The sequence below is a fragment of the Leucoraja erinacea genome, chromosome 18, assembly GCF_028641065.1.
Source record: "Leucoraja erinacea ecotype New England chromosome 18, Leri_hhj_1, whole genome shotgun sequence".
In the NCBI taxonomy this organism is placed as follows: Eukaryota; Metazoa; Chordata; class Chondrichthyes; order Rajiformes; family Rajidae; genus Leucoraja; species Leucoraja erinaceus.
The window spans coordinates 9804842-9823592 of record NC_073394.1 but is presented as its reverse complement, the minus strand read 5'-3'; the positions used below and the strand labels follow the sequence as shown (position 1 = coordinate 9823592).

Below are 18751 nucleotides of genomic sequence, written 5' to 3'. Positions count from 1 at the left end.
TAAAGTAAAAACTAATGGAAGGTGCCAAAAGATACTTCAAGTTTGAACGGGCAGCCTAACAAACACTGAGTGTTTCATAGTGCCATACATTCTTCCTGTCGAATTAAAAACCTGAAGGATCATCTCTTAAATTGGGAACACATTTCAGCAACTCAATCTTTAATCCATTGGAGCATTTCGTGGAATTTGGAAATAACAGTTAAAGAAGCAAATCTTTCAAAGTGCTCGTGGCAATTAAATCTCACGAGTTGATGTTTTTCTCGATAAAGGTTGACTCCAAAATTTCATTTCAGAACAGGAAATAAGGAACAGTGCAGGATCCAAACATGAAATGGAAACACAACCGGGCCTCCCAGAGCAACCTTTGCGTGAGAGAAATGAGTTAAGGGTAGCGTACACTCGGCTTTGCTGACAACTCTGGGTTTCTACAGACGTCAGGCAATGGGCAGGAGGTCATCTCCGGGAGATGATCAGACCTGCAACAGCAACTAGCAGCACGGTGGCATGGCGGTAGAGTTACCGCCTTACATGCGCCAGAGACCCGGGTTCCCTCCTCGCTACAGGTGCTGTGTGTACGGAGTTTGTAATGTTCTCTCCGTGACCTGCGTGGGTTCTGTCCGAGATCTTCAGTTTCCTCCCACACTCCAAAGACGCACCGGTTTGTAGGTTAATTGGGTTGGTGTAGATGTAAATTGTCCCTCGTCTGCGTAGGATAGTGTTTGTGTACGGAGTTCGCTGGCCAGTGGGCCGAAGGGCCTGTTTCTGCGCTGTATCTCTAAACTAAACTAAACAGCAAAATGGCATCAATAATCTGTGGCAAATGTTGATGCCTACAGGTTTCCTCAGGCGTCAGATGTGTTGAATGTGTTACCCTGAACATGGAAGAATGGAGTTGCAACCAATAATAGTTCAATACTTCAATTGCTACTTTATGTCACATGTTGCTAGATACGGTGAAATGCTTTTTGCATGCAATCCAGTAAAATCATACTGTACTGTACATACACAATCACACACAGGTTACACAAGAGTGTAAATATCTAGTACGGGTCTAAAGTGTAGTGATTGTAATGTAAAATAAAGCAGAGTTCTACTGAGACAGGACAGTGGGAGGCACAGTGGTGCAGCGGTAGAGTTGCTGCCTTTGAGCGCCAGAGACCCAGGTTCGATCCTGCCTATGGGTTCTGTCTGCATGGAGTTTTCTCCAGGTGCTCCAGTGCAGGTTTGTAGGTTAATTGGCTTCTGTAAATTGTCCCTAGTGTGTAGGATAGGGCTAGTGTACAGGTGATCGCTGGTCAGTGTGGACTCAGTGGGCCTGTTTCCACATCTTTAAACTAAACTAAAGTACACAATAAGTCGCCATATTTCACGCGCCATGTTGTAGCTTTTAAATATCATTCTTAAAAAATATCAAATCTTATCTTGGCCTTAAAGGCCGTTTATCGTGGCGGCAGCACTGTATTGGTGATGTAGTGGATGGCCTGGTGCTATCGGTACCTTCCACCGCTGCACCACACCACTCAGCAGGTCAGGCAACAACTCTGGAGAAAAATAATAGGTCAGAACCCTCCTTAGACAGTGGTTTCCTGAGTTTTGGGAATTAGTTTTCACAAGTTCCAGGAGCAGAATTAGTCCATCAAGTCGACTCCGCCATTCAATCAAGGCTAATCTATCTTTCCCTCCAAACCCCAATCTCATACCTTTCCCCGAAACCCCTGACACCCGTACTAATCAAGAATCAATCAATCTCGGCCTTAAAAATATCCACTGACTTGGCCCTCCACAGCCGTCTGTGGCAATGAATTCCACAGATTCACCACCGTCTGACTAATGAAATTCCTCATCATCTCTTTTCTAAAGGTGCATCCTTTTATTCTGGGGCTATGGCCTCTGGTCCTAGACTCTCCCACTGGTGGAAACACCCTCTCCACATCCACTCTATCCAGGCCTTTCACTATACGGTAAGTTTCAATGAAGTCCACCTTCATCCTTCTAAACCTTTCCTGAGGCTATTCCAGAACAGACGTGGTGTGGAGCTTTGGGAAGCAATCTATGTAGGTGTGGGTAACACATGTATTAGATGTGCATCCGACACCAGGAAAATGCCAGGTACTCTAATGCAAGTGGTGACAAGAGGTGCTCAGTCCAATTTAATATTTGGCATGATTTCACCTGGCAATGGTAGCTCACGTGATTTACTCAGAATGAGATCACTTTTAAATCACATGGGATTGAAAAAAAAAAAACATAAATCATTTCTGGGCTTAATTTTCTACCCGGTGCAGTTCAATGCAGTGCACCTTATTTTCAATGGCAGTGGGTAACTTTGTATTATTATGGAGACATAGAAAATATAATCCAATTAAATCCCCTTCGTCGCAGCTTCTACATCAACTCCTTTTAGATGTCTGATCTGCTTGTTACCTGAAATTCGAGGCCTCTTGGGTAAGATTGAGAAGAACTGATTATTATGCTCTCTGTTTTCAATTCCATTATCTTTTGTCATTTCAAATTTTCTGCACACTTTTTCAATAAGGAGAAAGGTTATATTCAACAAAACCGTTTCCATCTGGCAAAATATTAAAAATTTTCAGTCCAGAGGAAGGGTCTCGAACCAAAATGTCAGCTGTCCTTTTCCCCTCCTCCTTCCACAGATGCTGCCTGACCCATGGAGTTGCTGCAGCAGCTTCTTATTTTTACTCAGGGTTCCAGCATCTGCAGTATCTTGTCTCTGATAGTTGATTTGAGTTGGTTTTCAACCAGCTTTCCTCGTTGTTATATATTGTCACTGGACCAGATTGGTTCCTTGATAACACAAGTGCAGTGAGGCTGTTTGATTCGTGTTTTTCTCCCGTTTCATTTTGGAGCATCTTGAGTCAGGGGCAGATCTACTATGAAACTAATGAAGTTTAAGCTTCAGGGCCCTGAAACCCGGAAACTAAATATCTTTAGTCCAGATATTCTACCGATTTAAATCGGAATTCCTAGAAATTGTTGTTTTCCTAGAAATTTTGTTTTCCTAGAAATTAATCTGATTTTTCATCTCAACTAAACCCCTCTCCTCGACTAGACTTCACCTTACACTTAAACCTCAACTCACTAAACCTCTCCTCGACTAAACCTCCCACCTTACACATAATCCCCGCCTTGACTAATCGCCGCCTCTCTCCCACTCCCGCGGGGAGGGTCTGCGGCCGCTGCCGCCACCGCGGGCGGGGGCGGGGCTCGGGCTTGACGTCAACATCAGCGTGCGAGCGCCCCTCCCACCGTAGCTGTGACCCGACTTCGGAGCTTCGGAGGTTCCGGCTGCAGGCCCGGTGGACAGGAACATCGGGAGATCGCAGATCCCTGGTGGGAGACCGCTTTTCGGAGCTCCCGCAACGGCAACTTCTCCCGCTGGAAGCACGGTGTTTAAAGGACTCGGAGCGGGGCCTAACTTCGCCCAGCGCGGCTTAAACGGCCCCGGGACTTACCATTGCCCGCAGGGGGCTTTAACATCGGGAGCCCCAGTTCGCCTTGATGCTGCAGTTGGACTGCTGGACCGTGGGAGAAGACCAAAGGGAAGAGTTAAAATTTTTGCCTTCCATCACAGTGAGGAGGTGTTGGGGATTCACTGTGATGGATGTTTGTGTAAACTGTGTTAAGTGTGGGTCTTGGGTTTTTTTTGTAATGTAAGTGTTGAAAATGCAATTTCGTTCAAACCAAGCAGTTTGAATGACAATAAAAGGCATCCCATTCTATTCTATTCTAACAGTGGTTACTCAGACCTTGTTTGCTGGTTGCGAAGAGGCCCCCCCGTAACAGGTCAAGCTTCAGGGCCCCATAAATGTAGGTCTGCCACCGTCTTGAGGAAGGATGGAATGTTTTAACCCTGCATGGACAGAGGTTTTATCAGCAACTGAAACCCCTAGCTGAGATTTGCTCCTTTTAGAGCTGTTTTCAGAACAGTTTAAAGAGTGGTTGTGAATGATTGAATCCAGCACTCTTTTTGAAGCCCATTAACTCCTGATAAGAATCAGAAACAAACAGTTGTCGATCAGGCATGATGAGTGTACAGTCTCAGCACTTCAACCTCATTCTCCAAACTGAGCTCATCATCACCCCCCCACCCCCCCCCAAAAAAAAACAAAGTTTGGTCAATGAATTATGTTTTAAGGTGAAAAGAGATGCAGAGAAACAGTAACAGCAAGAAAGGGAATTTTAGAGCTTTAGGCCTTTGTTCTGCTGCCTCCGCTGGGATTCCAGAAAGTCTAGGACATGTAAGGGACCAAGCTTGAAGAGGAACAGGGGTCTCGGAGGTCCGTGGGATTGCTTGCAGGGATTGGTATGCTGAGATCAGAGTAAGAATTTAAAGTCAAGACACTGCTGGAGCTGAATTAATGCAGAGAATTGGTACATTTATACGCTGGTCACAAGGAAAGTCATTTATTTTGGACACAATCAGTCTGTATGTTCTACTCAAATGTTAAATCTGTGGTCCCTGATCCGATATAAACCCAAGTAGAGGAAGAAATGGCTGGGGGGCAAATACATTACACCAACTCGCGTTAAAATGACCCGAATAGCTTGCTTCCATAATTCCATAAATCATATAATAATTCCAATCTAAACGGTCATTCCATAAACTAAGGTGCAGCCCCAATTTTCCAACCTACTTCATTCTGGACATGAGAAGCTTTCTCTGGTACAGTACTGTTATGCTACAGTGCTAAGAAACTATATCTTCACTGAATATACTTCCTTTCAAGTAACCTCTTGAGTTCAGTGGCAGCAACATCTAAGATAGACACAAAATGCTGGAGTAACTCAGCGGGACAGGCAGCATCTCTGGAGAGAAGGAATGGGTGACGATTCGTGTCGAGACCCTTCTTAGGTCTGAAGAAGGATCTCGAGCCGAAACATTAGCCAGTCCTTCTCTCCCGAGATGCTGCCTGTCCCGCTGAGTTACTCCAGCATTTTGTGTCTATCTTTCGGATTAAACCAGCATCTGCAGTTCCTTCCTACACATTTTGTCTGCGGCAGCATCTAGTCGGGCTCAGTCACACTCCCTGTGGATGTGGAGACACTTTAGAGAGTCAGGGGGTGAGCTAACCTCCACGCGAATGGACTGCTGCCTTAGAGTGATGGACAGGTATGCGTTTGCTGTTAGACTTCAGGCTCCAGACTGCCATTGAGGGAAGATAAGTGAAATCTTTGAGCTCTCTACGAGCGAGTGAACAGATTCAATTTAAAATGTAAATGTATGTAACTGGCAAAGAGTAATCAACGTAGATGATACAGATTATGCTCCTGCTTCGACACTGCCCAAAGGCATGTGTTGCAATGCTGTTATTAATTTTGGAAGCTTGCCAAAAGGTAATGGAATTTACACGGTACTTACTTATTTCTGTGTTTGACACTGCACATTTATAAACTTATGCTGATGGATGTTCATCCTTTGTTTTCATGAGATTGAGATCGCCTTTATCAGCCATCAAAACAACAGCAATCACATTCATGCACAGAACATATTGAGCAGATGACATTACCATGGTGATAACGGACCTAAGTCTTGTACAATAATATTCACTGACTCGCTGCTTCCTTATTATCTGCCTCCTTTCACACCTTCTCGGTCTGAATTGTCAAGGTTATTTTGGGAAAGATGGTTTTCAGAGGGACTGTGCATTGATCAGACATTTATGAGGCTTGGATTTCATTATAATGGCCCACACCGGTTAAGTTAAAAAATAAAAATATTTTCAATAATTAGGTTAGTCACCTTACCTCATCAGAAGGTTTTGACCTCCCTCACCACTATTGTGTCACTTTTAGACCCAAAAAGCTGGAGTAACTCAGCGGGTCAGGCAGCGTCCCTGGAGAAAAGGAATAGGTGACGTTTCGGGACGAGACCCTTGTCCAGAAGAATGTCTGAAGAAGGGCCCCAACCCAAAACGTCACCTGTTCCATCTCTCCAGAGATGTTGCTTGACCCATTGAGTTACTCCAGCTTTTTGTGTCTATCTTCAGTTCTTTCCGACCCACTGTGTCAATTTTGTTGGGAAATGAGTTAGATACACCCATTAGTTCAACTGCCAAAATACAAAGTGCCAGAGGAACGCGGCAGATCGGGCAACATCGGTGGAAGGAATGGACAGACAAGGTTTCAGGGTGGGACCCTTCTACACGCTAGAAATGACAAATGCCTGGCAAGTCACAGGTGGATACAGGTGAGGAGAGTTTTATTGGCAGATTGAGAGGAGCAAGTGACAAAGGCGAGAAGTGAAAAGGCTAGAGGTCTTTTCCAGCTTTCTTCACCCCTAATGCAATCTGTCTGAAGAAGGGCACTGGCCCAAACCGTTGTCTGTCCATCCCCTGCACTGATGCTGCCTGACCCGCTGAGTTACTCCAGCACTTCATGTTTTGTTCAAGATCCCAGCATCTACAGTTCCTTAATAGTACCTCTATTAGTTTACCTGTGTTTTTCTGACCATGCAATACAGCACAGGACCATGTTATTAGATTCAACTTACCCCAATTGCTTGCATATGATTTATATCTCTCCATTCCCTGCATGTTCATGTGATAGGGGCAGAATTAGGCCATCCGGCCCATCGTCTATCCGCCATTCAATCATGGCTGATCTATCTTTCCCTCTCTACCTCATCCTCCTGCCTTCTCCCCATAACCCCCGACGCCCATGCTAATCAAGAAGCTATCAACCCCTGCCTTCAAAATATCCATTGACTTGGCCCCCACAGCCTTCTGTGGCAATGAATTCCACAGATTCACCACCCTCTTGCATTTGTTCACGTGTCTGTTAAAATGCCTGACAAAACATCACGAAAATCGCATGTTTAAAAGAGATGCAAAAGAAATCAAACCTGTAGAGAGGCTGAAAATGATGCCTCTAGAATTAAAGGATGATAGAAACCTAGAGAGTACAGGAGGCATCCACCTGGTCTATCAATCCTGCACCAACCCTTTCAAAGATCAGTCCCACATGTCCAATTGCATACCCTATGGCGGATACTGTGCTTTTTTTCAAGTACTTATTGAATTTCCTTTTAACAGCTACAACTGAATCCATATCCATTACCCTTCCAGAATTACAGTATATTCACAGCTTGAACCACTTGCTGGATGAGCTTTACTTCATATTGACTTTGGTTCTTTTGCCAATCAGTATAAATCTGGTTATTGCCTCCTGAGTTTCTCTTTGCCTTTGTCAGAAGTTACGTCATGTTTTGTGAACAAAGGAGTCTTGTATTATTCTTTGAAGGAGAGGCAATGCAAAAAGACTAAGCGTGTTACTGCAATTCATATTTAACCTTGCGATGACAATAGATGTGGAGGTTGGATTCATCCACTGTCATGAATTGGTTATGTTTGAATGCAAATGCTGTTCATGGTTTAGAGAAGAAACAGTGGGGCGGGGGAGGTGGAGAGGGGAATGGAAAGGAGAAGAGAGGAGTTAAGGGAGGGGGGTGAAGGAAAGGACACTGGAAATGAAGGGAAAGATGAAATGGAAAGGGATTGAGGAGAGAAGGGATGAAATGAGTAAAAAAATGTGGGAAAATAAATGAGGGAAGGAGAAGGAAGCCGATGAGATAAGCCATGGAACCAGGCCCTTTGGCCCACCGTGTCCTAATCGCCCATCATCCAAGCCATCATTTACACTAATCCTACACTAATCTAATTCAGGTTTTTCTCATATTGTCCATCATTGTCTCCATATTGTCATCCCCCCCCCCCCCCCCCCCCCCCCCCCCCCCCCCAAGATTCTACCACTCAATCAGACGCTAGGAGCACTTTACAATGGCCAATTAACTTGGTGGGCCAAAGGGCCTGTTTCCATGCTGCATTCTTAATCTAAACTAAACTAACCTATCGATCCCCCGTGTCTTTGGGATGAGGGGGCGAAACAGGAGCACCCGACTGATTCTACACTCTCCATGAGCCTTGTTAATTCTGGAGAGCTTGGTGAATAACAAAGAGAGTACATTCATAAGATGAACACTGATTAGGGACATTATACCATGAACCCCAAATCACACCACTATGTGTGACCTTAAATCCATTAGATACTCATATCAAATCTCCAAACCCCAAGGCAGATTTTCAACAGCAGCCTACTCCCACATCACCTTTCGCACGTCTTGCAAAGTCAAGTGTTAAAGAAACAATCAGTGGTTTTGTTTCTACTGATTTCTCATTTTTAGGATCAGGAATTGTTTAAAATTAAAGTGTGCTATGACAAAAAAAAATGTCATTTTACAATAGGTCACGTTATGTATTTGGATGAAGATTGTGTGTGGACAGGCTATCAATTAGTGTGCTGGCCAACATAAACCAGGCTCTCTATTCCTTGTTCTGGACGATAAAGCCCATTAATTTGAGGGGCACTATGTATGTTAAGGCAATTTTTCATCTGCTTGTCAATATAGGGCCAACCTGCTCTGGTCATGAATGGCTCCCCTTGAGAGACGCACACCAACATGTCTCGTTCGACTCGTTCCCACGAGGTGATCTGCTCTCCGTCAGGGCTGTAGAGGCACTTGGCTGCAGATCGCAGCTTCAGGCGGGCTGTGCAGTTCTCCAGCAGCTGCAGAACAGAAAGAACATTAGTTTGGTTTAGTTTAGTTTAGTTTATTGTCACGTGTGCAGAGTGAAAAGTTTTTGTTGCGTGCTAACCGTTCAGAGGAAAGACTATACATGATTACAATCGAACCATTCACAGTGTACACGTACATGGTAAAGAGAATAACTTTTAATGCAAGGTAAAGTCCAGTAAAGTCTGAATAAAGATAGGGAGGTAGATCGAAACTCAGAACTGCTCTCTAATAAGAGGGTTCAGTTGCCTGAAGCTGGAGGTGTGCATCTTAGTTTATTTAATGTCCCATGTAAAAGGTGTTGCCAGCAACAACACATCATCACCTGGGTACACATCATCACCTGAAGGGAGAGGCTTCAGAGGGTAACTAGGACAGCACAGAAGATCATTGGCTACCCTCTCCCCTCCCTGATGGATATTTACACCTCCCGCTGCCTTAACAGGGCAAAGAATATCATCAAGGACAGCTCCCATCCTGCGTTTGGACTGTTCGACCTGCTGCCCTCTGGAAGGCGCTATAGGTGCATCAAATCCAGGACAAATAGACTCAGGAATAGTTGTTTTCCGAAAATTATAACTACTCTTAATTCACACATGCACTGACTTCACAGCCCAACACCCGGACTTCCATCTGTATATATGTATATAGCGCCGCAGAATTGTGCACCTATCCCCCCCCCCCTTCTCCCTTCTGTTTTTGTTTTCTGTTTCTTGCTTTTTGTACTAAATTATATGTATGCACTGAGTACAAGCAGCTTTTAATTTCATTTTACATGTATAGTGACAATAAATGGCATATCTATATCTATATCTATCTACATCACTGATGTTACAGCCGAGATTTTGTCTGTAGGTCTCTGGATTCAGGCTGAATATTTTCCCTCAGGCATGAGATTATTTGCACTGTATAAGAGATGCTATATTGCACAGAACAACAGTTTACACACATATTCTAACCGGAGCAAATTTTAATATATGTTGGCCTTTTATTATCAACAGTTTTTGAGCCACACCTGAGTCACATAGTGATTCTATTGTTGGTTATCCAATGTGTAGATAAACCAGACCATTCAACATTTATACCAGGTCATTTAACGTGCAGTTAAACCAGGGCGTTTAACTCTGTCTTTCTGATGTTGCTGTGAACTGAGGTCCCACAAGGTAGAAGATGCCTGCACCCTGTCTACTCCATCCAACTGGTGTCCCAAATGCTCACATGTATATGCAAGCTATACATGGGTCATGCATTCGTAACTGGGGAGAACCTGTAGTAACCTATGTTGTTCCATGATTGAGCAGACACAGATAGTCATCTACACCGTACTCAATCACAACTGACGCCCCCAGTAATCTCTACAACCTCTAGTCCCAGCTGGGCAGGACGTGCCTGGCATCATGGGAGGGTGGCTGGTTACATCTCGAGGAACACTCTTGAGATTCTCAGCATCATTCCAAACATTTGTCTCTACTTTGAGAAGTTTGTGGTGTAGAGACTCTCAAGAGTCAGTGCAGATGTTGCAGCTTCTCAAGGAGGCTTTCATAATATTGTTGTATCTTTTCCCCTGCTCACATGATCATCTTTTCACCTAATAGAGCATAGAAGGGGGTGTCTTTTTTTGTGGAGGGAGCTGATGTTCTGTTCACAATCAGTAGAGGATTCGCTGAGTGCGTCAGAGATGGATGTGCTGTCGCCAGCGACTTTGCTTTGTTGCCTGTAACAGCACGCAAGCCTTGCCACAATGAATGGGTGTCTGCGTGGTTATCGCGGGCCCTACTTTGGTCTGGTATTGTCTGTGGGCACCACTGGGGAGTGTGCAAAGATCATCCCTAGATTTCCCGTAAAGGTCAGATTCAAGTGACTTGAATGTCTCAGACCTAGACTTGCAGCAGAAAAGGCTCCACTATCGTACTGGAGCCCATGCAACTGGATCCTGACCCAGATCTGTCCACAACCGTGCGGTGGCTGTCTGTGCACCAGTCTCCCCACGTTAAACAAAGTCACGCACAGGCGTCCTCCCAACTGAGGAAGTCATACCAGTTTCGAGTGACTGCCGATGATGATGAGACTTCACCAATCTTCACCAATCTCTTCACCGATCACAGTTGATCTCATGGTACATCCATGGTTTCCAGCTGCGAAGATTGAATTGACATGCAGTCTTCTAGACACTAAATGAGGAAGCCTGTGACAGCACTGGCTTGCCCAGGTGAGTCCTTGAATGTAGACCAGTCCTTGCTATTTCAACATCCTTTCCCATTCCCACACCAATCTGTCCAACCTCAGCCTTCTCTACTACCAGGGTAAGGCCCAAACTGGAGGATGTTGGGCATCACATTCAGTAGTCTACAACCCGATGGTACAAATATTGCACTGTCCAGTTTTAGGTAAACCTTCCCCCTCTTCTGATCCTCCCCCACTTCTCCTATTTATGTCCCCTTTCCCATATTCCTTCCTCTTGCCCACCATTGCCTATTTTCTTCCCCCTCTCCCTCCAATTTCTGTCCACCAACTTCATACACAACTTACTCACCAGCTTCACCCCACTCCTCTCCACTGACCCTTCCACCCTCACCCTCTGCATCCTTCCATGAAGCCAATGTTCTATCCATTCCAGCTACCTGTCCTTGGATCCCATATGATCCAATCTTCCAAGAGCAGCCTCCCATTCAGATCCTTGTCAAATGCCTTGCTAAAATCCAACATCTACAGCTCTGCCCCCATCAACCTTTTTGGTCACATCTTCAAAAATCTCGACCAGCTTCGGGATACATGATCTCCCATGTACTAAACCATGCTGCCTATCCTTAATTAGCCCGTCACCATCTAAACGTATGTATATCTTATCCCTCAGGATACTTTCTGGTAACTTTCTCACCACAGATGCTAGGCTCACTGGCCTGTGGTTCCAAGGCTTTTCCTGGCAGCCCTTCTTGAATAGTGACACAACATTTGCCACCTTCCAGTCTTACGATACCCCATCTATATTTAATGACGACTCGTAAGTCTCAGTAGTTGATCGTGTAGGAATCTAGATTTCACTGAACCTCAGGTCACACATTTACTAACCCCCCCTTGCACTGAGTTTTAGTTACAGCATAAAAGATTTACGGTTCTTCGCCATAGCTGCCATGTATAATGATATATATTGTACTGTACTAGAGCTGATATACGAGGTAATCTGCATAAAGTAATCCGTGCCACACCTTGAGCATATTGTACCACCTATTACACCATACTACATCTCACAGCTGTAGTCCCCGACATTGCATTAAGTCACAGCTCCAACGTATTGTTATCAATACTACACTGTCAGAGCTGACACACATAGTAATTTACTTTAGAGAGAGTCACATCTGATGTGTATAGTAATCTATATTGCCCTGAATCACAATTGATGCTTATGGTATTCTACATTGTACTGAGTCTCAGCCGACCTATGAAGTAGTTTATATCGTACCGACCCCGAGCTGAAGTATGTAATAATGTATAATGCCCTGAGCCTTGGCTGACATATAAAGCAATTTACATTGATGATCCACACAGCACTGAGTCACAGCTCACACATACTGATATCTATATAGAATCGAGTCACATCTGATAATATTAAAAAAAATTGGGCAGCAGTTGGCCATGTAATAATCCATATGGCACTGAGCCCTAGTTGATAACTACAACAATCTGTTACACTGAGCCACAATTAACACTTGTGGTAATAAAACAAAGAGGGGTGACTTGACTAAAAGGTAGAAGCATAGAACAATAGAGACATTCGGGCGGCACAGTGGCGCAGCGGTAGAGTTGCTGCCTTAAAATGCCCCTGTCCCACTTAGGAAGCCTGAACTGAAACCTCTGGAGACTTTGCGCCCCACCCAAGGTTTCCGAGCAGTTCCCGGAGGTTTTTGTCAGTCTCCCTACGTGCTTCCGCTACCTGCAACCTCTGGCAACCACCTGCAACCTCCGGGAACCGCACGGAAACCTTGGGTGGGGCGCAAAGTCTCCAGAGGTTTCCGTTCAGGTTTCCTAAGTGGGACAGGGGCATTTTTTTACAGTGCCTTACAGTGACTTGCTTTCGGTATGGAGTTTGTACGTTCTCCCTGCGACCACGTTGGTTTTCTCTGGGTACTCCGGTTTCCTCCCACACACCAAAGTATAGGTTTGTAGATCAATTGGCCTCTGTAAATTGTAAATTGTACTTAACGTGTAGGATAGTACTAGTGTGTGGAGATCGCTGGTCGGTGCGGACTCGGTGGACCGAAGGGCCTGTTTCCCCGCTGTATCTCTGAACTAAAAAACCTGAGTGGACCAATGAGCAAGAGTATTCACAGATATCATGTACAGTATGAACTGCCCAGAGAGAACGCAAAACAATGTTCTTTTCACTGTAGATAGACAATAATAAACAGATGCCAGTATCATAGAGAAGAGATTGGGGAACAAAGAGCTATGGGAAGCTGACACATAGTGCATCTGAACCCAATGTAGATTAGCCGTGATGATATTGAATGGCAAGGCAGGCCTGAAGGGCCCAGGGACCTACCTCTGCTTCTATTTTCCTATGTCCTTGTGTTCTTGAAATCGATATTGAATAGAATTACAGATGACACACAATGCAATCTATATTACACTGAATCACCACTGAAACTTATTGCCCAGAGCTATCATTTCTGCTTGTAGTAATCTGCAATGTATTGAGCCACTATCACACAGACAGTAATTCATTTACCCACAACTGTAGCAGGCATCTATAGGAAACTATATTGCGTTTAGTTCCAGGTGAAACTTATAATGAAGTGTAACGCCCTGAGCTATAGCTGACTATATAGTCATTTGTATTGCAATGATCCACAACTGTCGTATAAAGCACAGAGCCGCAGCAGATAGCTTTTGTAATCTCTATTATAATGAGCTACAACTGATGCATTTAATATTTTACATTCATTGAAATCACGGCAATTTTTATTATACTGTACTGCAGCTTCTACTTACAGTAATCTATCTAGCACTGAGTCATAGATGCTGCATAAAGTAATTCTTGTTGCAATGAGCTATTGCTGCATCTTATTGTAATCTGCATCGAATTAAGTCACAACTGAAATATATAAAAATCTATATAGTACTGAGGCACACCTTGGTAATGTGTCTTATCCTGAGCTTCACCTTGTGCATTTGGTGATCTACATCACACTGAGCCACTACTGACATGTATGATAATCTATAGGTTTGTAGGTTAATTGGCTTCTGTAAATTGCCCTTAGTGTGTAGTTTAGTTTAGTTTAGAGATACAATGCGGAAACAGGCCCTTCGGCCCACCGAGTCCATGCCGATCAGCAATCCCCATATTCTAGCATTATACTACACACTAGGGACAATTTACAATCTTTACCAAAGCTAATTAACCTACAAACCTGTACGTTTTTGGAGTATGGGGGGAAACCGGGGCACCTGGGGGAAACCCACGCGGTCACGGGGAGAACGTGCAAACTCCGTACAGACAGCACCCGTCGTCAGGATCGAACCCAGGTCTCTGGCGCTGTAAGACACCAACTCTACCGCTACGCCACCGTGCCGCCCTGTAGGAAGTAAAAATAGGATAAAATGACTGGTGCACGGGTGATCAATGGTTGTCATAAACTCGGTGGGCTGAGGGGCCTGATTCCATGCAGTAACTCTAAACTAAACTAAAGTATACTGCACTAAGTTACGACTCGCACATACTAAAATCAACATTGAACTGATCCACAGATGACAGATATATTAATCAATATCACCCTGAGCCATATCTGGCACACATTTTAATCTACTTGGCAATGGGTTACAACTCAAGCATATAATGATGCATAATGCCCCAAGCCGCAGACGACATGTATTGAACTGTTGATGTATACAGTAATCTATATGCAACTGACGCATATATTAATCAGCATAGCCCTAAATCATAGCCACTGTATACAGTAAACTATATTGTTCTGAGCCACTACTAATGCAAGCATAAATCTATATTGCTCTGAAGTACAAATGAAAAGTATAGTTATCTATATTGCACTGAACCCCTGCTTGAGCCTATAGTAATGTACTATATGTATCTCAACACGATTGTATTTCAAGCTGAATTTTACATTGCAATGATGCCAGAACAAAGAAGTCTAGTTTCACAGCCAAACTTGCAAATCACACAGATAATTTACTGAGTGTTATCCGGGAGGGAATCTAATATTTCAGATTTGAGCACCAAATATTTCATAAACAATGGTAAATTACTTGCACAGGCATGTCAGGCAGAATGGATGAATCTTATGGTTTATAAATCCACTGTATAATGCATAATGCATCAACTTTAAGTCCCAAGGAATTCCTTTACAATCCTTCGGGAGCTATTGATGTGCAAGGTATACAGTGTGGAGTGATGTAAATCTTGGTGCAAAGCACAACTGACTATTCCGCTATTAAGTTGATTCTCCCGCCTGCAATTGCCACACATGTGAACACTGTCCAGCAAGGCCAAACTCCGCATTTGCACAATTTATAGAGATCATCAATTATGTGCGGTTTTAACATGGCATCTGCTGAGGCAGATCTCGTGGGTGTTGGCGCTGTGGGTAGTTGGTGCAGGCGCTGTCTTGGAATTTGCTGAATGTTTCTATCTATCCCAACAATAGAAGCATTAGCGCTTGCTCTGCTGGATCTGGAGCTAAACTAGGAGCAGGAGAAGATGGGCTAAAGTGGGCAAGCATGAAGGAAGAGAGAAAGCCTCTGGCCAGCAGCGGCTCAGCATCTTACTGTAGTCCTTATACGCTCATGACTGAGTGGTCAAATACCTATCCAACTCAATTTAGAATTTGGCCAATGATACCACTGTAGTGGGCCGGATATCAAACAATGACGAAACAGAGTACAGGAAGGAGGTTGAGAACCTGGTGCCAAGGCAACAACCTCTCCCACAATGTCAACCAGACAAAGATTGTGCTTGGCCGCAGGAAGTGGAGCAGTACACACACACACACGGGTATACATTGATGGAGCCGATGTAGAGATGGTTGAAAGCTTTAAGGAATAAATATCACCAACAATTTGTCCTGGGCCACCTGCATTGAAGTTATGGCCAAGAAAGCTCACCAATGCTTCTACTTCTTTAGAAAGGTTGGGAGGTTCGGCATGTCCCCAACAACCCTCGCCAACTTCTATAGATGAGTCGAAGGAAACATTTTATCGGGATGCATCACAGCATGGTTTGGGAACAGCTGCATCCGAGACCGCATGAAAACCATCCTCCCTTCCATTGACTCCATCTACACTTCACGCTGCCAAGGCCACCAGCATAATCAAGGACCAGTCTTACCCCGGTCACTCCCTCGTCTCCCCTCCCCCGTCCAGCAAGAGGTAAGGAAGTTTGAAAATGCATAGTATAGTATAGAGCCCATTCTCACTGATGGGAATGAAGCAAAGAGTCTTGGTCATCAAGCGCTTACCTCTGGAATAGTCTTGCCCCATGCAAACACTCCTTGATCTGGGCATTCACCATTCAGATAGGCCAGAACTCTCTTGACATTTGGTTGACTGTAAAGAAGCCTTTGACTGGAAACCATCTTACTGCCAAACGAGGGCCGTTCTTTCATTAGCATATATTGGACTTCTGATAGATGCATCTAAGAGATAGAGGAATCATTCAGTTAACACATCATGTCCATATTATGTGTGCACAGTCAATATACCATTTGCATTCAGAGGATGTGAAGCAGCAAAATGTCTAAGGTGAGAATTTTGGAGATATTTCTCTTTTCCATATGTGGATGAAGGCCAGTGAAGGCCTTGCACTTGTTTAGAATTTAGAGATACAGCGTGGAAACATCCCCATCAGCCCTCAGGGTCCACACCGACCATCGATCACCTGGTCAAACTAGTTCCATGTTATCCCACTTTCTACACACTAGGGTCAATTAGCAGAAGACAATTAACCTACAAACCTGCACGTCTTTGGAATGTGGAAGAAAACCGGATCACCCGGAGGAAACCCATGTGGTCACTAGGAGAATGTGCAAACTCCGCACAGGCAGCGACTGTAGTCAGCATTGAACTGGGTCGCTGCTGCCTCTTGCACACTTGTAGAACTCAAATATAATCCAGATATCCCAAACCACTTTACGGCAAATTAGGTACTTTAAAAAGAGATGTTAAAATAGTGATAGCAAACTGTGTTTATAACCCTTGGCCACTGTCTGGTGTGTCAGTTAGAGATGCCAAACATAACATTAGAAATAAGATATCGAAGCAGGAGCAGCCTTTGCGTTCCCTGTGTCTACTCCACCATTTGATATGATTATAGCTGAACTTACACCTCAGTATTTCTACTTCCAAAAATCGAGTCAATACTGCTTTTACAGTGTTTGGTGCGTGCCTGGAACAGGGGAGAGATGGTGGAGGCAGATTCGGCAGTGCCATTTAAAAGGCTATTGAATAGAGACATGGATATTTATAGTCACATATGTTAATTATTAACACAGAGAAATCATTTACTTTACAAATTGTCCAGTAATCACCATACCCCCGATCCTCAATTAGCAAGTGTACATGACTAATCTACTGAGCGGCATGAAGTTTGCAGGGCTGCCAACATTGGTTGAGAGTTGGGAGTGAGAAATTGCGAGGGACCGAGGTGGGGGGGGGGGGTTGGGGGATGGGGGGGGGGGGGGGGGGGGGGGGTGTGTCCCCTCCCATTGGTACGGAGTTTTTGCATTTCTCAGTTTGAAATTGTGCAATCTGGTGCTTACTGTAGCGAGTCTTAAAACTTACACTTGAATGCAATATTTATGCTTTAAATTGGATTAGCTATGAATAAGGTTAGGCTAAATTATATTCCTAATTACATTCAACAGTAGAACCAGACTCTGATCAACAGGTGCAGCACATGAAAGATCTTAGTATATTCATGTATGGAAATCAGATTATAATCAAACACTTGGCCCATGTTGACCAACCTGGGTCTCACTGCACACCTGGTACTACCCCTGACCCTGACTCCAGTTGCATACCTTCTCTCATTTTGACCCTGAGTCCAGTCTTACACCTGGCCCCCTATCCTACCCTGATCCCAGTGTTGAACACTCCCATTGTCCCAGCTTTGACTGCACATCTAGTATTATTCCAGACCTTGACTCTGGATGCACACTTTGCCTTGCTCCTAATCCCTCTGCACTGACAATATATCTGGCCCACACATAAAGCCCCATATCTGACCCCCTGGACTTAACCTATTATGTTCAAGTCCACAGGTGCTTATCTAATGCGGTAATCTTTTATGCTGCACTTCACAGACCAAATTTTGCATAACAAAGTTTGCTACATCCATTGCATTCCTTGTTATCTCATATGCTAGTTACTTTGTCAATTGGTTGAACACAATTTCTCATCCATAAAATTATACTCACTCAGCTGTATAAGTATTCTGTTACCATTTCCTTCATTTTCCTAACAAACTGTCCTGAAGTCATTTTCACCCCCAATATTTTCAGTATTTTGCCGTCTTCCTCTCAGCTGGGACTTTTCCAAAATGCAAAGTCCAATGACTATATATATTTAAGCAATATTATTCTATTAAATGTGATCTTGAGAGTACATAATATTTTCTGTGGTATTCATAAGACAACAATGATAAAAACATCTTTGTTTTGATTGCACCTACCAACATGCATACATTATTATATTAAGTTAATAAGTACCGAGGGGAAATATTTGTTCCAATGCTTCAGATTCCCAATTACATTTACATTGAAGTGATTGAAATCCAAGTGGTTGAAGTCAGTATCAGCACAATTACTATATTAAACTTTGAATCTTCAGATGTCCTGGTTCAGGCTAAAACTAACAACAAATAATAACCTCTTCAAATGTTTCCCTGTAAGTATCTCTGTCACTCCTTTAAATATGCCCCTTCTTTGAACAAGCTCTTAAACATCGCATCTGAATCAGTTGCAATCTGATTACATTCTTTGAGGATGTTCATCCACGTGTTCAATTAATAAAACAATGAGATTGGGGACATTTCCATTCAACCTATCATTGGAATTTTGGGGGGGTAGAAATAGTCAGTGAGGTAAAAACAAAATTATAGTTAAGTGGCAAATGACAATAGTGCTACCATCCCAATATTTAACTGAAGGAAAT

The 18751-nt window shown here is 43.8% G+C and overlaps 1 protein-coding gene across 2 annotated transcripts in view; it reads right to left on the bottom strand.

Annotated features, from left to right (window-relative positions):
• LOC129705626 (doublecortin domain-containing protein 1-like) overlaps nucleotides 1–18751 on the bottom strand; it is a 296861-nt gene that overhangs the window by 10212 nt on the left and 267898 nt on the right. For both annotated transcript variants that reach the window (XM_055649265.1, XM_055649266.1), the window contains 2 exons: nucleotides 16060–16236; nucleotides 8433–8583 (listed from right to left, as the gene is read on the bottom strand). In XM_055649265.1, coding sequence (XP_055505240.1) covers nucleotides 8433–8583; nucleotides 16060–16236 — 328 coding nt within the window. The remainder of the gene's footprint in view (nucleotides 1–8432; nucleotides 8584–16059; nucleotides 16237–18751) is intronic.